The sequence below is a fragment of the Stegodyphus dumicola genome, chromosome 8 (assembly GCF_044657685.1).
Source record: "Stegodyphus dumicola isolate Sdum_Otavi_A_Nest chromosome 8, ASM4465768v1".
Lineage (NCBI taxonomy): Eukaryota > Metazoa > Arthropoda > Arachnida > Araneae > Eresidae > Stegodyphus > Stegodyphus dumicola.
In genome coordinates this window covers 24,714,254-24,729,552 of record NC_140775.1, presented here as the reverse complement: position 1 = coordinate 24,729,552, position 15,299 = coordinate 24,714,254, and the positions used below count along the sequence as shown (strand labels likewise).

The following is a 15,299-nucleotide window of genomic DNA, read 5'->3' as shown; positions in this document are numbered from 1 at the left end:
AAATACGTATTTGAGCTATAAATGGATTAAATTTTTTTAACTTGCTTTTTTAGATGTAATGGACCTTTCATCTTTATTCATGCTTGAAAATTCGTTTCTTTTGTGTAGTTTTAATGGTTTTCATTACAGATTCAACATATGACATTTCTACCAAATCTCAGAGCCTTACTCATATACCTAGAAGAGTTAAAGAAAGATTTTCGTATCTTTCGAAAATTAAGATTCTAACATTTTGCATAAGCATGTTTAAAAATCGCCTTCCTGGCTCCTACACTTGACAGAGCAGTATTTTATCCCTGCCGCTAGATCGGAATACCATCGCTCGTGCCTTAACGCTCTACGGAAGCCAGCTAAATACGCTTTTGCTTCGAGCCGGAACTGATTGTAGCTATATCATGTAGATTCTTATCTCAAGTGAAAATTCGGACACATACAAATTCTGTACGTATTGTATGCAAATGATATACAATACACTTTTTTGAAATTCTAGAATATTGTTCATAAAGAGACAAGCTTTTTAATACCAGTTAATCAATTAACAATTAAAATGTTTTCAACACATTTATCAGATAGTTTATTAAATATAAAAATGATAAAGCTATCGGATAATAGCTTTTTATTAAATAAAATTTAAAAAACAAGTAATAAAAAAACTTTTTTTTCAATTCCTACTTATGAGATTTTTCGCTACATAATGGGACATTACATCCGCTTCATCCAACTCTATAAAACTACAGTTCCTTAATTCTATACACTGTAAAAATCTTTAGAACTCTGTCTTACTGTTGCCACATATTTTTGTTAAATATTACAGTCCCATTTATCACAGTCATGTACTAATATTTATAAGTTGTTATAAGATTAATTTTTTATAGCACGTGAGAATTCCTAATAAACGATCATTATTTGTAAGTCTTAATATGTGAAATTTTAAATTTTAATTATCTTTAATATGTGAAAAAAAACTGTATTAATATCAAATGTCATCCACTACAAGTTTACAAAAATGTATTTGAACCTGAGTGGATGAATAAAAAGTATTTTATTAGAGATTGAAAACTTTAACAGGATATAGGGAGAGTGTGAGCTAATGGTAGGAATTTAATAAAACCTTATTTGGAGAAATACTTTACAAATTTGTTCTATATCTTTCTGCTACAGGTTTTCTTTGACAATTGAAGAAAATCTGCCAGCTACGCTGATTTGAAATTTTAAATATGATATATTAGATGCATAAGACTCTCTCAGTATTGCCTATAATTTGTTTTGAAACTGATACAATAAGGCACTAAATATTTGTCATCTAACTTAACAAAATGTATCTTTTAGCTTTTTGGTGACGCCATGTGTAAGTACTCAGAAGAATGTCCAAATGCCATTGTGCATGCTTCTTTGATTCCTAAACAAGACATACAAGTGATGTGGAAGGCTCCTCCAGCTGGTACAGGATGCGTTGTTTTCAAGTAAATATTTCCATCTTTATCTATAAATAGCAATCATTTTAACAAATGCATAAAGAAGGTTTTGTGTTGTGTTCATTACGGTACTCATCAAGTTCAATAACTCTGAAGTGTTAAAAAATTATTAGATTTTATGATTTACGTTATAAATAATATCACATGCAAATTCAATTATTATTAAGTATCTGTCATCAGAGGTATAATATTTATAAAATATTTGCATTTTTTTAATGTATTTATGCATTTTGTTTCACATAGAGCCACTGTACAAGAAAGTCGGGATCTCTGGTACATGGACGAAGGAGGCTTAATAAAAGAATTATGCGAGGAAGGTATGAATACTTTATGCATTTCTAAAATGGATGCATGCTGTGTTAGTTTAATAACTAAAATTCTATTCTAAGTATTATATCCTCCCAAATTATCATAAGGAAATATTTCTTTCTTTACACATTCATTATTTATATTAATATTTAATGTTACAAGAAACAATTTGATGAAGAATAAAATATTTTAGAAAACACGTAGTATTTTATAAAAATATTTTTGTATAATGAGCCGTTTTCTTCAAAAGTGGTGTAAGTCCATTTCTTACAAGAAAATTAATGAAAATGATAACAATGAAGGCAATCCGCTATGAGCTTTTTATATATAAAAAGTTCCCTCAAAGAATCCTTCAAAATTATAATCATTTTGTCAATATATATTTACGTAGTTAATAATTTTACAAATACAATTTACTTTAAAAATGGTTCAAGTCCACTTTCCGCAAAGACGTAATATTTAGTTAAAAAATTAAACTACATTATTTTTCTATTTCGTTTTCATATGTGGGGCAACACTGTTAATGACATAAAAATACTCATTCATTCATTGGAATTTTGATACTTCGCCCATTTTTGTAGAGTATAAAACTTAGTAATGGGTTTTGTTTTTTCATTTAACCTGAAATAAATAAGTACTATTCCGTCTAAAATTACTATTGTTAATTTTATAACAAGTGTGCATTTTATATTATATAATATTCGTAATCGATAATGTCACCTTGGAATCGGACAGTAATTCAGGAAGCTATTTATTGAAATAAACTCACATTTTGATACTTCTACATTTTAATTAATATTAATATTTTATAGAAATCACCCCAATGACGAAGGGAAAAAAAGAAAATATTCTGACAGCTTTCCCTTTTTTATATTACGCCCACAGGAGTGTCTTTTTAATATATGTTACCTTTATTTATTTATATGTTACCTTTATTTATTAAATATCACGTTCTTCGCGCTTAAACCACATAAAATTCAGTTCAACAGCAATACCAAAAATATTTAAAAGCTGCATATCTTTAGACTTTCGGATAGACAGTCTTCGCTCTGGAAATAAAAACGTTTTTTTCCTCCGTACAGTGTTGCCATTGAGCGCATTGAATTGGTAATAGTTAAAGTTTTACAAAATATGAAATAGATAATAAAACAAACTCGAAATAAATTCAAAATCAAACTTTCAAGTGCCCATGTTCGGGTAGAGGATTACGTTGTTCAAAATTTGATTGCACTAGGTACCGTCGTATTTTCACAATGCGGGAAATATACATACATCCATGTAGATTCTTCATAATTTAATTTCTTTAAATATAATACAGGGCGATAACATTTGGTGGCAGCAATCTGAAAAGTGATTCAGCCATTTATAGTGATTCAACGCAAAATCCCGTTTCGAGACTTATAGCACTTCCCAGCTAACGCTCCTCTAGGATAAAACGTCTTGGAATCAGATTCTGATTAAAACAATACATATCTAGTAAAAATTTCATAAAAAATTTGGTTTTATTCAATTGAAATCCCATATTTAATATTTCATAAATGCATGATTTTTACATTTTGTTGACTTACTGTAAGTATGAAAGTACTGTAAGTCCATGTGAGGTCATCAAAAGTATAAATTTCTTTTAACTAATACTTTAGAAACGATCTCATTATGAATTTAAATCAATTTAATATTTAAAAAACATAAAATGAGCGTATTACCAAATACGAGTATTTTTCAAACTATTCAAATACAAACCCTTAAATATTTCCATATAATATTAAATGAACATAGACCACTTTCAAAGAAAATGTCTCAAATTGTAATAAAATATATTATGTAGTCTGTATAATCCCATCCCATAGCAATAAAATCTCGGTTTAAAAACAATCTCAGCTCGTCCTGCGTTAAAGAAAAATACATATTTGTAAATGAAAACAAATCATCTCTATGTACTGTTACAAGTACTTTTACTACCTTTAACTAATGAAACTAATTACATGTAATATTCGAAATGTCTTCGGCATCGTTAATTCGGCTAAATGGTGTTCTACAATTTAAGCTAGTTTAGATTTTATCAAGAGACAGCTTTATGGAAACTAATATTTTTGGTTTACATTTATGCTAAAAACGCATGCAGGAATTTTCGGCAAAATTTCGCAATTCGTTGCAGACTCATCAAAGTCCTTTCCTTCTTAAAAAGAACATGATAAGGAGCTCTCTTTTCGGCAATGTGACAACGCATAAAAATGATTAATAATAATTTTGGGACACCTAAAATAAGATATATCGCTTCAAATATAAGATAAATGAGAGGTATCATATAAGCATTTTATCTGAGAAAATGATTTATTAGCTTCGTAGCATCTTTAACATATGTTCTTAGCAGCTTTAAAAGACGAGAATCAAACAGTTGTGTATAAATATCCCCGAATTAGGATAATCCTATGATATTTCTTGTGTCGCCATTTTTTCTATCATTCTGTCATATCATTCTTTATATAGTGTGTTTGTTTCATTAAAAAAAAAAAAGGGTGTTCTTGCATGCGTTTTTTTTTTCGGGGAGGCGGCATGAACTGCGCCCGAAATAGAGATTCAAGTAAATGAAGAGCAATAAATATTAAGGTCCTAGCCCTTACGTTAACTCGAATTGTAATTTACTATGTAGAGTCATTAGGTTCTTTTTTCTCTCTTTTTTTTTTTTAATCAGGAGACATGAAAAAGGAGCAATGCTCTCACTGAGACTCGAACATGGACCTCTCGAATACGCGCTAAGTGTGCTTCCAATTAGACCACGAAGAAATTCGGAAAAGAAGTAAAAAAATATATACTCCTCCTCTGAGAGAGAAAAGGTTCGGAGCTGCTCTTCTAAAGGAACACTAGAGCAGTCTAGAACAGAAACTTTTAAATCACTTGTAACGAGCATGGCATGATATTGTGGCTACTGCATCACTATTCAAGGGTTAGCATATACTCCCCCTTTTAAAAGGCGACTGGGGATTAGGGGATACAATCGTCAAATCCTGGTGGTGACGTATTATTCTTTAGAAAATTTTAGTTCGGGAGTCGTTCGGGTGTTTATTTGTAGAGTCGTTTGATTATTTTATTGGAGACGTGATAAATGTGCAGCGCCCTCGCCCTCCAACCTGGACCTCTCGAATACGTGCCGAGTATGCTTCCAATTATACCACGAATGCCTGTGGAAAGAAGGGGAGAAAATAACAATCTGGATTTTCTTGTGGTTTGTGATTTATCGCTCTCATAGATATTTTAGTAGCTAAAAATAATACGTAGACAAATAAAACCTAATTCCGGTGCTTATTACCAACTATATTTGCTGCAGATAGTAGACAGTAGAACCAAAATCACATTACAGGAGATTCGCATCAACTTTTAGAATTTAACTGCTTAAGTTCGGCTTCTTTTTATCCTAAATACTTCTGGTATCTGCCAGAGGAACAGCAACTAAACCATACCTCTCAAAAATTCAATTTTTAAAGATGGTAAATTCAAACATATTTACCACTTACAGATTTATTATCACGCTGCTTGGATAACCACGCAATTCATTAATAAGCAAGCGCAGGGATAAATGCTTGTTGCATGGGAGTAAGTTCTTAAGTATTTCTTTAGAAGTCACTAGATTTTAAATACTCAGAAGTTCCATAATTATTTTTCCATATTTCAAATTTTCAACTGTGCCTCATAACTTCTTATTTCTAGATAATATTGAAGTGAAGAGAGGAAGTAAAGTATAGCAAATAGTAACTTATTATTTAAGTTCCTGCCAGATCACGAATATTGCGACCACAGGAGTACGTGCACGCGTGGACTATTCTGATTTATTTATTTAATAAAAAGTCTGAACTGGGTCATATACAGCTGCCTTGTTTCGTAAATAAAATAGGCATAGGCGTCTGTACTGAGTGAGAGAAAAATCACCTTATGAACCTAGAATTAAAATATCAGAAAATATATTTCCAGAAGCAAACCTAATATAATAATTAGCGAATATTTATAAATTAAGTAACAAAATTCGTACAAACATTTAATCTTTCCCAAGGTTATTCTATAAGGTATTTTCTCTCTTTTGTGAATGTCATCGTGGTGTAACGGTAGCACACTCGGAGCATATTCGAGAGGTTCAGCTTCGAGTCCCGGTGATGGCATTACTCATTTTTCATATCTCTTGCTTCAAAATAACCTAATTACTCCTCAGTGATTCCCGAACTAAAAGGTGGTGGATCATAATTCTTCACCACTAGCATCTGGCGATTGGGTCACCTACCCCAGTTTCCCTTTAAAAGGAGGAGTATGTAAGGTAATAGTATTAGTATTAAAGAGCTCAGCCAACAGTCCACCTAGCCGGCATAAGCCGGCCATATGCCTAAAAGGAGGACCAACCAAAAAAGGGAGCACGCAGCCGGGTTGCGCACCCCCCCAAATAATTAAAAAACAAAAATTAAAAATATATAAGGTATATAAGAATTTTCTCCCTCCTTTTTGTATACCTTCGTGGTGTAACGGTAGCACACTCAGCGCGTATTCGAGAGATCCAGGTTCGAGTTCTGGAGAGAGCTTTGCTCATTTTTCATGTCTTCTGCTTCGAAATAACCTAATGACTCTACAATTCCATACGCACTTCCTTCTCGAGCTGTCACTGATGTTCCAAGGGCTAAATACAAGGTGTGTCTGCAAAGCAACCGGTCAAATTAAAAGACCAAACAATAAAATAAAACAGTTAAACAACAAATATTTTTTTAGAAAAAGTGACATCTCAAATCTTGTTAAAGGTAGTTTAAATTGGTTATTTTGTCGCTTGCATAATAAAACGGCAAAGTCAATTCAAATTACTGAGAAGACCTTGCTCAAAACAATTTGTTTCGAGATGAAAAAATGTTATTAAACATTAAATTTTATTATAAATTTAGTAAATCTGCCTGCGATTCGTTAAGATGATTCGAACAGTATATGGTGATGCATCGTTATCAAGAACACGAGTGTTTGAATGGTGTAACCCCTTTAAATGTGCACGCTAAAGCGTGACAAAACTGCGCTCTATTTATGGCTCAGATTTTGACAAAACAGCAAACGAAAAAAAGACAATAGTGCTTTCTCTGAATATTTGCTGACTACTGCGAGACACTGGAACAATTTCTTAAAATGTTGTTGTTATTGTTACTGATGCTCATTTGTCTGACAGTAACATTATCCCACGCCCACGAAATTCGTCATGGCAAGGAGCGCAAGATACGCCTGTCGTTGGCAACAGCTTTGAGCACCTTACAAGGTGACAGTGTAATCTAGCTCAGTTCCGCCCCCAATTTCATGTGGTTTGGTGGAAGGGGAGCACCCCAAGGGGACGCTTCCCTTTCACCAAAACACATGAGAGGATTTCCGGCTTGCCGCATATTTAGAGTGCCGCCATACCGTACTGACACACTATACATTTACAAACATCCATGCCTTCTCCGGGATTCGAACCTGGGCCCTACGGCACAGTAGTCAGCGGCACTAACCACTATACCGCTTGGACAGCTCTTAAAGTGTACCACAATCAGGGTTGAGACCTGTGCCCCAAAATCAAAAAGTGCACAGTGGAATGGATCGACTTATCCCTCCCCCAGAAAAAAAAAGAGCACAAATGTCGAAATCAGTATTAATTGTAATTTTTGTGTTACAAAATGTTTATTAAGCATGAATATTTTCCTGAAAATCAATCACTTAATCAGTATTGTTAGAAGGAAGTAATTTTTCAATTAAAAACGGTATAAGGCGAGTTAGGAAGGAATTTTTTATTCTTGGCAATGGTTTCTTTCACACGATAATGTTAGGCCCCACACAGAATTGCCTCTGCAACACTGTCTTGGTAAGCATTCAACTGTAGTGATAAATATCATACATCATATTCTCCCGACTTATCTCCAACATTTTTTTCTTTTTCCAATGCTTAAGATTCCCAGATTTGAAACAGAGATTTGAAAACGTTTCGGATATTAAATCAAATATTACGCGTATTTTGCGAACGGTTAGGTCCAGCACTTTATAAACAAAGTTGCGAGGACCGAAAGAATGATTGTAAAAAATTTATTTTGAAGGAGATAAATTTATTTGAAAGTCAATAATCTTTTTCTTAATGGTAAGAGATTGTCCAGTTACTTTATGGGCGTACCTTGTGAACTGACAAAATTATATCATTATCATAATCTTCCAAATCTGACAGTACTTTAATTAGTTAATTACTTAGCATACTGAGAAATTAGTTTATGTAATTCTTTAGTATTTGAGTGAAAGGAAAAAACTTAGAAAGTCTTCAGCAGCAGTGCAGTTTTGTGCGTTGTGTAAATGCACGAAACGTCACTGTGCATTTCAGCCGAGTAATAAAACTGGCAAAATGAGATCTGTGTAATGATTTTCTTAAATACTTTTAACTGCCGTATTTTTGGTGCTTTTGAGTTTCACAGATTATGACTAAACATAAAACTGAATTTACGAGTAATATTAAAAAAGAGTATGTATGAAGACCGAAAAATTATATCAGCAATAGGCTGGGAAATAAATTAACTTTTTTGACAGTGAATACAACTGCGGTGATAAATTTCCTATTATTGAAAGCCTGAAATATATAGTAATAGTGAAAGGCAAATTTATTAACAAGAAGGGGCTCTGCCTAATTTCGGAAATGAAGAATCGTTGTCTTATTGAATCCAGAATCTGACAAAAAAACGGATACCTTTGATTTTTTTTCTAATTGTCCAGGAAAAGGCTGGATCTCTATATTTACAAGAGAAAACTAGCATCAAGAGCACGGAGAGAGGTTTCAATCTATGCTCGATGGTTCAAACGATTCAAGAAGCGTACAAAGACTATACAGCACCAAAGCGAGGCAACAAATGCAGATTCAGGCAACTCCAAGTAAATGTTGCCAGCTTCTGGTAGAAATAATTGAAGAAAGACCATATTTGTGTGAGCAAATCTTTAAAGGTGATGGAAAGGCTGTATTTTGGAAGACAGCGTCAAAGCAAACACTTACTGCAAAAGAGAAAAAAGAAATTATGTTTGGATTCAGGATCGCAAAACAATCGGATCAAACATTTGCATTAAAATTTAAATTGTTAGCCAGACAGCAAGTTTACTTTTCATAATCATCCATTTTATTGCCCATCGGCGGCTCAGTAATAAAGGCACTGAACATTGGAAGTTCGATCCGAAATTCAAATTCCGAACGGGGCTGTCTGCATGGGCATTTTTGTGTTTTACCCCATGTGTACGAGACAGTTTCCCTTAGAAAGTCCCTTAAATACTGCTGCATGATGTGTCATTTCTAAAATAATAATGTGCAAATAATACACACATATCTATTGCCAATTCGAACTCACATAAATTTTAAGCTGTGTAAAGGTTTATGGAACGTAATTCAAGGGGCTTTGTATCTCCTACGTAGGTCTATTTCATGATTTCGTTTCAGCATTTGTCGTTCAACTTTTAAGTTCTTGCTCATGCTTCCGTTGAATACCAATGTTATTCTTAAGGATTGATTAAGTCTGTTCCTTGCAGAGCAAGAAAACCAAGACGAGCAGCCAGAGATTATCGAAGACTGTTGTGCGTGTGATGAAGCCAAATATGAGCTCACGTTTGAAGGCCTGTGGTCCAGGCATACTCATCCCAAAGACTTTCCCACAAGTAAGCAGTCCTACAATTTCTATTATTTTTAAAAACTGTGTATGAATTACTTCATTAATGCATTAGTGCTATTACTTGCAATAATAACAATTATTGTTATTATTACAATAATAACAATAATAATATCTGAATTAACTTTCTAAACAAATTAATAATCAAAATATTTTTTCATTCATTCATTTTATTTAAATTTGTATTAAGTGTTGCAAGCAGAGTTTGGCTTGAATTTGTGTCTGATTTTCTTAGACGAATGGTTAACCCACTTCTCTGACATCATTGGTGCTTCTCACACTGGCGACTTCCGCATGTGGCAATATGGTGGAAACGCATCTGATGGGGTCAGGGAAGTTGCAGAAAGAGGAATCACCAAGAAGCTGGAATCAGAGCTAAAGACAGAGGTAATCAATCAAATTTCGTTACACCATTTATGTAAAACGAAGATGCAATTTAGGCGATAGAGCAGACTCGCAAGCTCCTGGAAGGGCAATAAGTAAACTCATTTGCAACCGCACCACTTCAGGTGCCAAATTCCCTAAGGGTACGGATTAAATTTGTACATACATCAAAGAAACGACTCTACTAATCCCTAGACACTAGGATTTGTCCTCAAACACACTTACGAAATGTGCAGAGCTTATGAAATCGGTGAACAGATTGGTCGTCACGCTACCGACTCGGATGCCTGACGCCATGCCACTACCCTCCGATACAGTATAGGCTGCCCTTTTGGACAGCAGAAACTGAGTTCGTCTATTTTATACCCTCAAAGCCAAGACTGTCAGAGTATAACGCTAAGCCAGTATATATGACCCAAGGATGCAGACACAAGTAAGATAGAAGTGGTAATTGTGAAAAGTGATTCATATAGACCTCATAGGTGCTGAATTATCTAGCTTGTAAAAGGTTTAATGCAAAAAAAGCATTTAAGTATATTCGCTCCCCCTTTTCTCATATGTGCATATTTATTAGAATATGTGGGTTAGAGGATATTCCTCTTTTTTAAAAAAATATTTATTGTATATTTAAAAGAAAAAAACATAATGTTGAAAAAATACAACTAATTTTTCATATTTCCTGTTCACAAAATAATAATATTTATTATTACGAAAATTTAAAAAAATTTTGAGTTTTTTATTAAATTAATTTATTTAGAATTAGGTAAGTTAAAATTACAGTAAAAAGCACGTAAGCTTAAAAAATGAAAACATACACGTAAGCTTAAATAATGGAAATAATGTGAAATGCGTCAAATTTAATAAGACAACATTTTCTTTCTTTTTTGCTTACATTCCTTTCCCATCAATAACATATTTAGCATTTTTTCTCTCTTTTAATGACGCATTTTGTGTGCATGCATAGGTGTGTGTGTGTGTATATATATATATATATATATATCTCTTTTTAGTCAAACAAAATCCGCACAATCATCAAAGCAAGAGGTTTGTGGTACCCCAATGTCCAGGGTAAGACATTTGCTGTTTTCCGAGTAGACAAATATCATCATCTGATGTCACTGTTGACCATGCTTGGACCAAGCCCAGACTGGATTGTAGGAGTTAGCGCACTGGAACTCTGCCTCAAGAATTGTTCTTGGGTAGGAGAAAAGGTCATGAATTTGTATCCTTGGGATGCTGGCACGATGAATGGATATACATATATAGTAAGGTTCACTTGAAATTCCAACCAATTAGTTATGCTCAGGTTTTAATGTAAAATATTCTCATTAAGTTTCCTCGTAATTATTTAGCTTCCTAAATTCAGTGGATTTTGGATATATTTGTATATTTTTCTCTTAACAGAGTTGGAAATGGGACTATTCGCCGTGGCCGTTTCGCCGTCGGTCCGCTTCGCCGTCGGGACATTTCGCCGTCAAGACATATTTTTCTTTACACCGCTATGTTATATCTTGCCGTATTATATTATGTTGATTTAAATTAATAACTCTGTTTAATTTAATAATTATTTTAATAAATTTTATACAAATACACCATTACGCATGACATATTAATTTTAAGAGATGAAGGTGCTAACAAGATTCTAAAGTAATTGCGTTTTCCATTCAGATTTCATAAAAATATGAATTTTCTGTTTTGTATGAGTGATTTCTCTGAACTAGCCGATTAAAATTTCAACAACTTTTGACGAATCATTTGTATCCGCATAATTTTAAAATCGATAATATAACTTCTGTTATATCCCATGTTTAGCCCCAGTTCTCTTTGATATTGATATAGTAATTTTCTAACTAACTATGTGTAATTTCTTTATATCTCGTACCTGTAAATAACTATATATATTAAAAGCAACCTTTATTACGTATACAAAAAGTAAACAGAATTATTAAAGTAATAAATTTAATACGAGTATAATACGGCAAGATAAAATACAGTCATGTAAAGAAAAATATGTCGATGGCGAAACGACCCGACGGCGAAACGGCCACGGTGAAAAGTCCTAGACCCACACAGTTTATACATGAACTATACTTGATACGGTATCATAAAATGTGAGTACTTGTGTACATATATTTAATGATTAGTTCTCACTCATGATCGATTTCATGATTAGTTTCATGACTAGTTAAACAGTTTTTATTTTTGGATATGTTTTTTTTTTTTTTGCCTGCTCTTTTTTTTTTAATAGCTTTCTGTTTCTATCCTCTTTATAGTGCCCACATTTTCGGACTGTGCAAAGTTAGGCTAGCATACAAAGGTATAAATTTAGTTACGCTTGAAATTGGCAGACTTCCTTTCAGTCTAGCAAGTGACCTCAGTATCCAGGTCCCAAACTGTCAAATTCTGTCTTTCAGTGATACTCCCCCCCAGCAAACAACGTGTATACAAATCCTTTATTTAATAAAAATCCTTTATTGAATGGAAATAAAGGTTTTCTAGAATGACTAGTGAGATTCCATGACGAGATTACAGTCATTTTTTTAATTCAGAATAGGCAACGAGAAACAGAAGAACCAAAATATTTAAAATAAAATACATCATTGAAGTTCTTTTTAAGAGAGTTTCTTTCTACTCTATAAAAATAAATGTATTTATTATTTTTGAAATATTGCCAGCTGCAGCCGCACTTCCACGCCGCATGCATTTTTTTCTCTTCGCGTTTCTGAATTATATTAATCAAGAGAAAACCAAGAAGAAATAATTCAGAATTGAACTTAAAACTTAATATATAGTAAAACTTTCGAATACTTGTCACAAAGTGAGTTTGCTTATATTTCACGAATACATGTCGGGAACTCGGGAAAGCTACTTCGAAAACATTTCTCCTATAACGTGATGAAGGAGTAGCTACAGTGTTTCTGGACAGCTGGATTATATTCTTCTGGTGGACCTTCAGTTACAAAAAAGAATCTAGCAGATGCCTAGCAAACGGGAATAGGTATTTTAAAAAAATTATGCTTTATACGGGCTTAACATGCAATACTGATAATGAATCACGTCTCTGTGCAAGAGACATCGGTATTTAAACTTGAAAAACTATGATCTATATGTTTACTAATTTAATGTGATCTGTAATCAAAACCACTAAAGATTACATTAGATTGTTTGAACTGTGACAAAGCGTACGAAAATGTATAAGGCTTTTCATTTCATCGGAAAGCCTAAATATTCTCACTAAGGCATCTTTTCTAAAGGAAAAAAAATGTCTTCGTGGAGAATGTTTTAAGGAAAACTGACTCCTATGCATGTTACGCAGGAAAAAACTCATATCGAACTGCATGTGTTCAACGATCTTATAGCGCGGTTGCAGGTGTGCTTGAAAAAGCACTAAAATGCTTTAAAGTGTAAATCAAATTAAAAAAATTACTTTTTCTTAAGTTCTGATTTCCATTGTATTGCCTAATAATAATTCTGCTTTTAAATGTTGCTAATAATGCTTTTTAAAACTTTTTTAAATAAAATGCGGAATAATTTATATAATATAGAAGAAACAAGCGTTTTCATCAGAAGGCCCACCAGCGGCCGAGCGGTAAAGCCGCTGAACATTGGTAGTTCGGTCTGAGATTCGAATCCCGCGAATGAGCTGGTTGCATGGGCGTTTTCGTCGTTTTCCCCATGTGTAGCGTGTATACGATACATTTTCCCTTAGAAAGTCCTCCATGAAGGCATCCCTTCCCTTTGGCGGATAGCCCTTGAAGCTTTGTCGTAATCACATAAACCAAAACTTTCATCAGAAATGTTAATTTATTCGGAATGTTGTAATGATTCCAACCTTTCTCGTTATTGCAAACAATGACCAATAAAACAATTTTATTTCTCATAAAATACAGTTTAGTGTTAGGTCTCTTTACAGACATTTAAACATCTGTTTATGAAAACCGAGATTACTTGAAGGTTTCTGAATCATTCTGCATAAAAGTGCAAATTGAAATGACGTATTCGTATGGCCTTAATTTTAAAAGTGCTTCCGTTGCAATTGTTCATAGCAAATGCAGCCATTAAAAGCTAACAGCGTACTTCAGAATGGAGAGCAACCTTTTCCAGAATATTTAAAATCTTACAAAAGTAAAATTTTCTATAAATTTAACAAATATACATTTTTATAAAAGTAACGAGAAAAAAAATGTCTCACAGAAATTAGTTAAAATTTATATTAAAAGAATAGTTGATTAGGATTTATTTAGATTTCAGTCACAATTCCCTTAACTTGTAAATTCGGTACTTATGATTAGGATTTATTTAGATTTCAGTCACAATTCCCTTAACTTGTAAATTCGGTACTTACAAAAAATTTATCTAACTTTTCATCTCTGATATTTTCCTTGGAAGCATACTAAAAGATGTAATTGAAAATTTGGTTTCCATTTTTTTAAAATTTAATCTACAAAAATCGATAGAAATATATAAACTGACACAAACTACAATTGCAGATGGACGATTAAACGGTCAATCAAATATTTCAACACATATCAGTGACTGGCAATCAGAGAAAATACTTTAAGAAACTCGTAATTTCCAACTCGGCAATTCCAGACGAAATCTTCCAGCTAAAAAAGAATGTCTTTCAAAATGTTTTATAATTTTGAAATGTGCTTTGAAGCTTCCAAATATTGAGGCTTATGGAAATATATCAGTGAAGCAATATAGTAAGGAACAAATGACAGTTGAAAATCGGCAGCAGTCAGAAAGGTTAAACTTTGCAGTTTAAAATTTTTCATGGTTTCTGTATTTCCTTTTATCAGAAGAAATGAAATACGGTCGCTGTTTTATTGCTCTGGCAGCGGATGGGCTGCGTTTTTATTGCGGTGACTTTGAAAATGCTTTTGACTTTCAAAATCTTAAAATATTTATTTTTCCTTTGATTTATTTATTATTGAAAAAGCAAAGCTGTGCTTAAGCAGCTCAGAGGCAATCCTTGTCAAAAAAAATAACATATGGATTTAAAATATTTTGGTAGAATTGATTTATTTATTGTTAAAAAAAAGTGAAACTAAAATGAGTTTTGTCTAAAAACAATCGAGTATCCAACTAAATACTTTCACTGAAAAACTGAAAGTTTTGCCTTATTTTCAACGAAATGAATTTTGACGAAAGTGAACTTATACAGTCGTTGACGCGATGATTTGAAAACTAGAAGTCTAGAATTTTACTATATAATCTTAATTTTTAAGACCATGCACGGTTTTCATTTGACTCCTTTTTTTTTAATATGGTAGTGTTAAACCAATTAGCTCGCTACAATTATTTTTTATGTCTCTTTCCTGTTTTGTGAAGGATTTTTTTATCTTACAGCAAAAAACAATTTTACCGTTCTTTTACTGCTTTTCAAAAACAAGACATATTGTTTATTCAACGTATAGAATAGCAGTTGCTGTTCAATGCTGCTTTGTTCTTC

At 32.9% G+C, this 15,299-nt stretch overlaps 1 protein-coding gene across 12 annotated transcripts in view; it reads left to right on the top strand.

The window, feature by feature from the left end:
- The window catches only part of LOC118186920 (spondin-1-like), a 407,672-nt gene that overhangs the window by 297,316 nt on the left and 95,057 nt on the right, over positions 1–15,299 (top strand). For all 12 annotated transcript variants that reach the window (XM_085821675.1, XM_085821673.1, XM_085821683.1 and 9 more), the window contains exons 3-7: positions 1,330–1,463; positions 1,719–1,792; positions 9,324–9,449; positions 9,696–9,847; positions 10,855–11,109. In XM_085821675.1, coding sequence (XP_085677801.1) covers positions 1,330–1,463; positions 1,719–1,792; positions 9,324–9,449; positions 9,696–9,847; positions 10,855–11,109 — 741 coding nt within the window. The remainder of the gene's footprint in view (positions 1–1,329; positions 1,464–1,718; positions 1,793–9,323; positions 9,450–9,695; positions 9,848–10,854; positions 11,110–15,299) is intronic.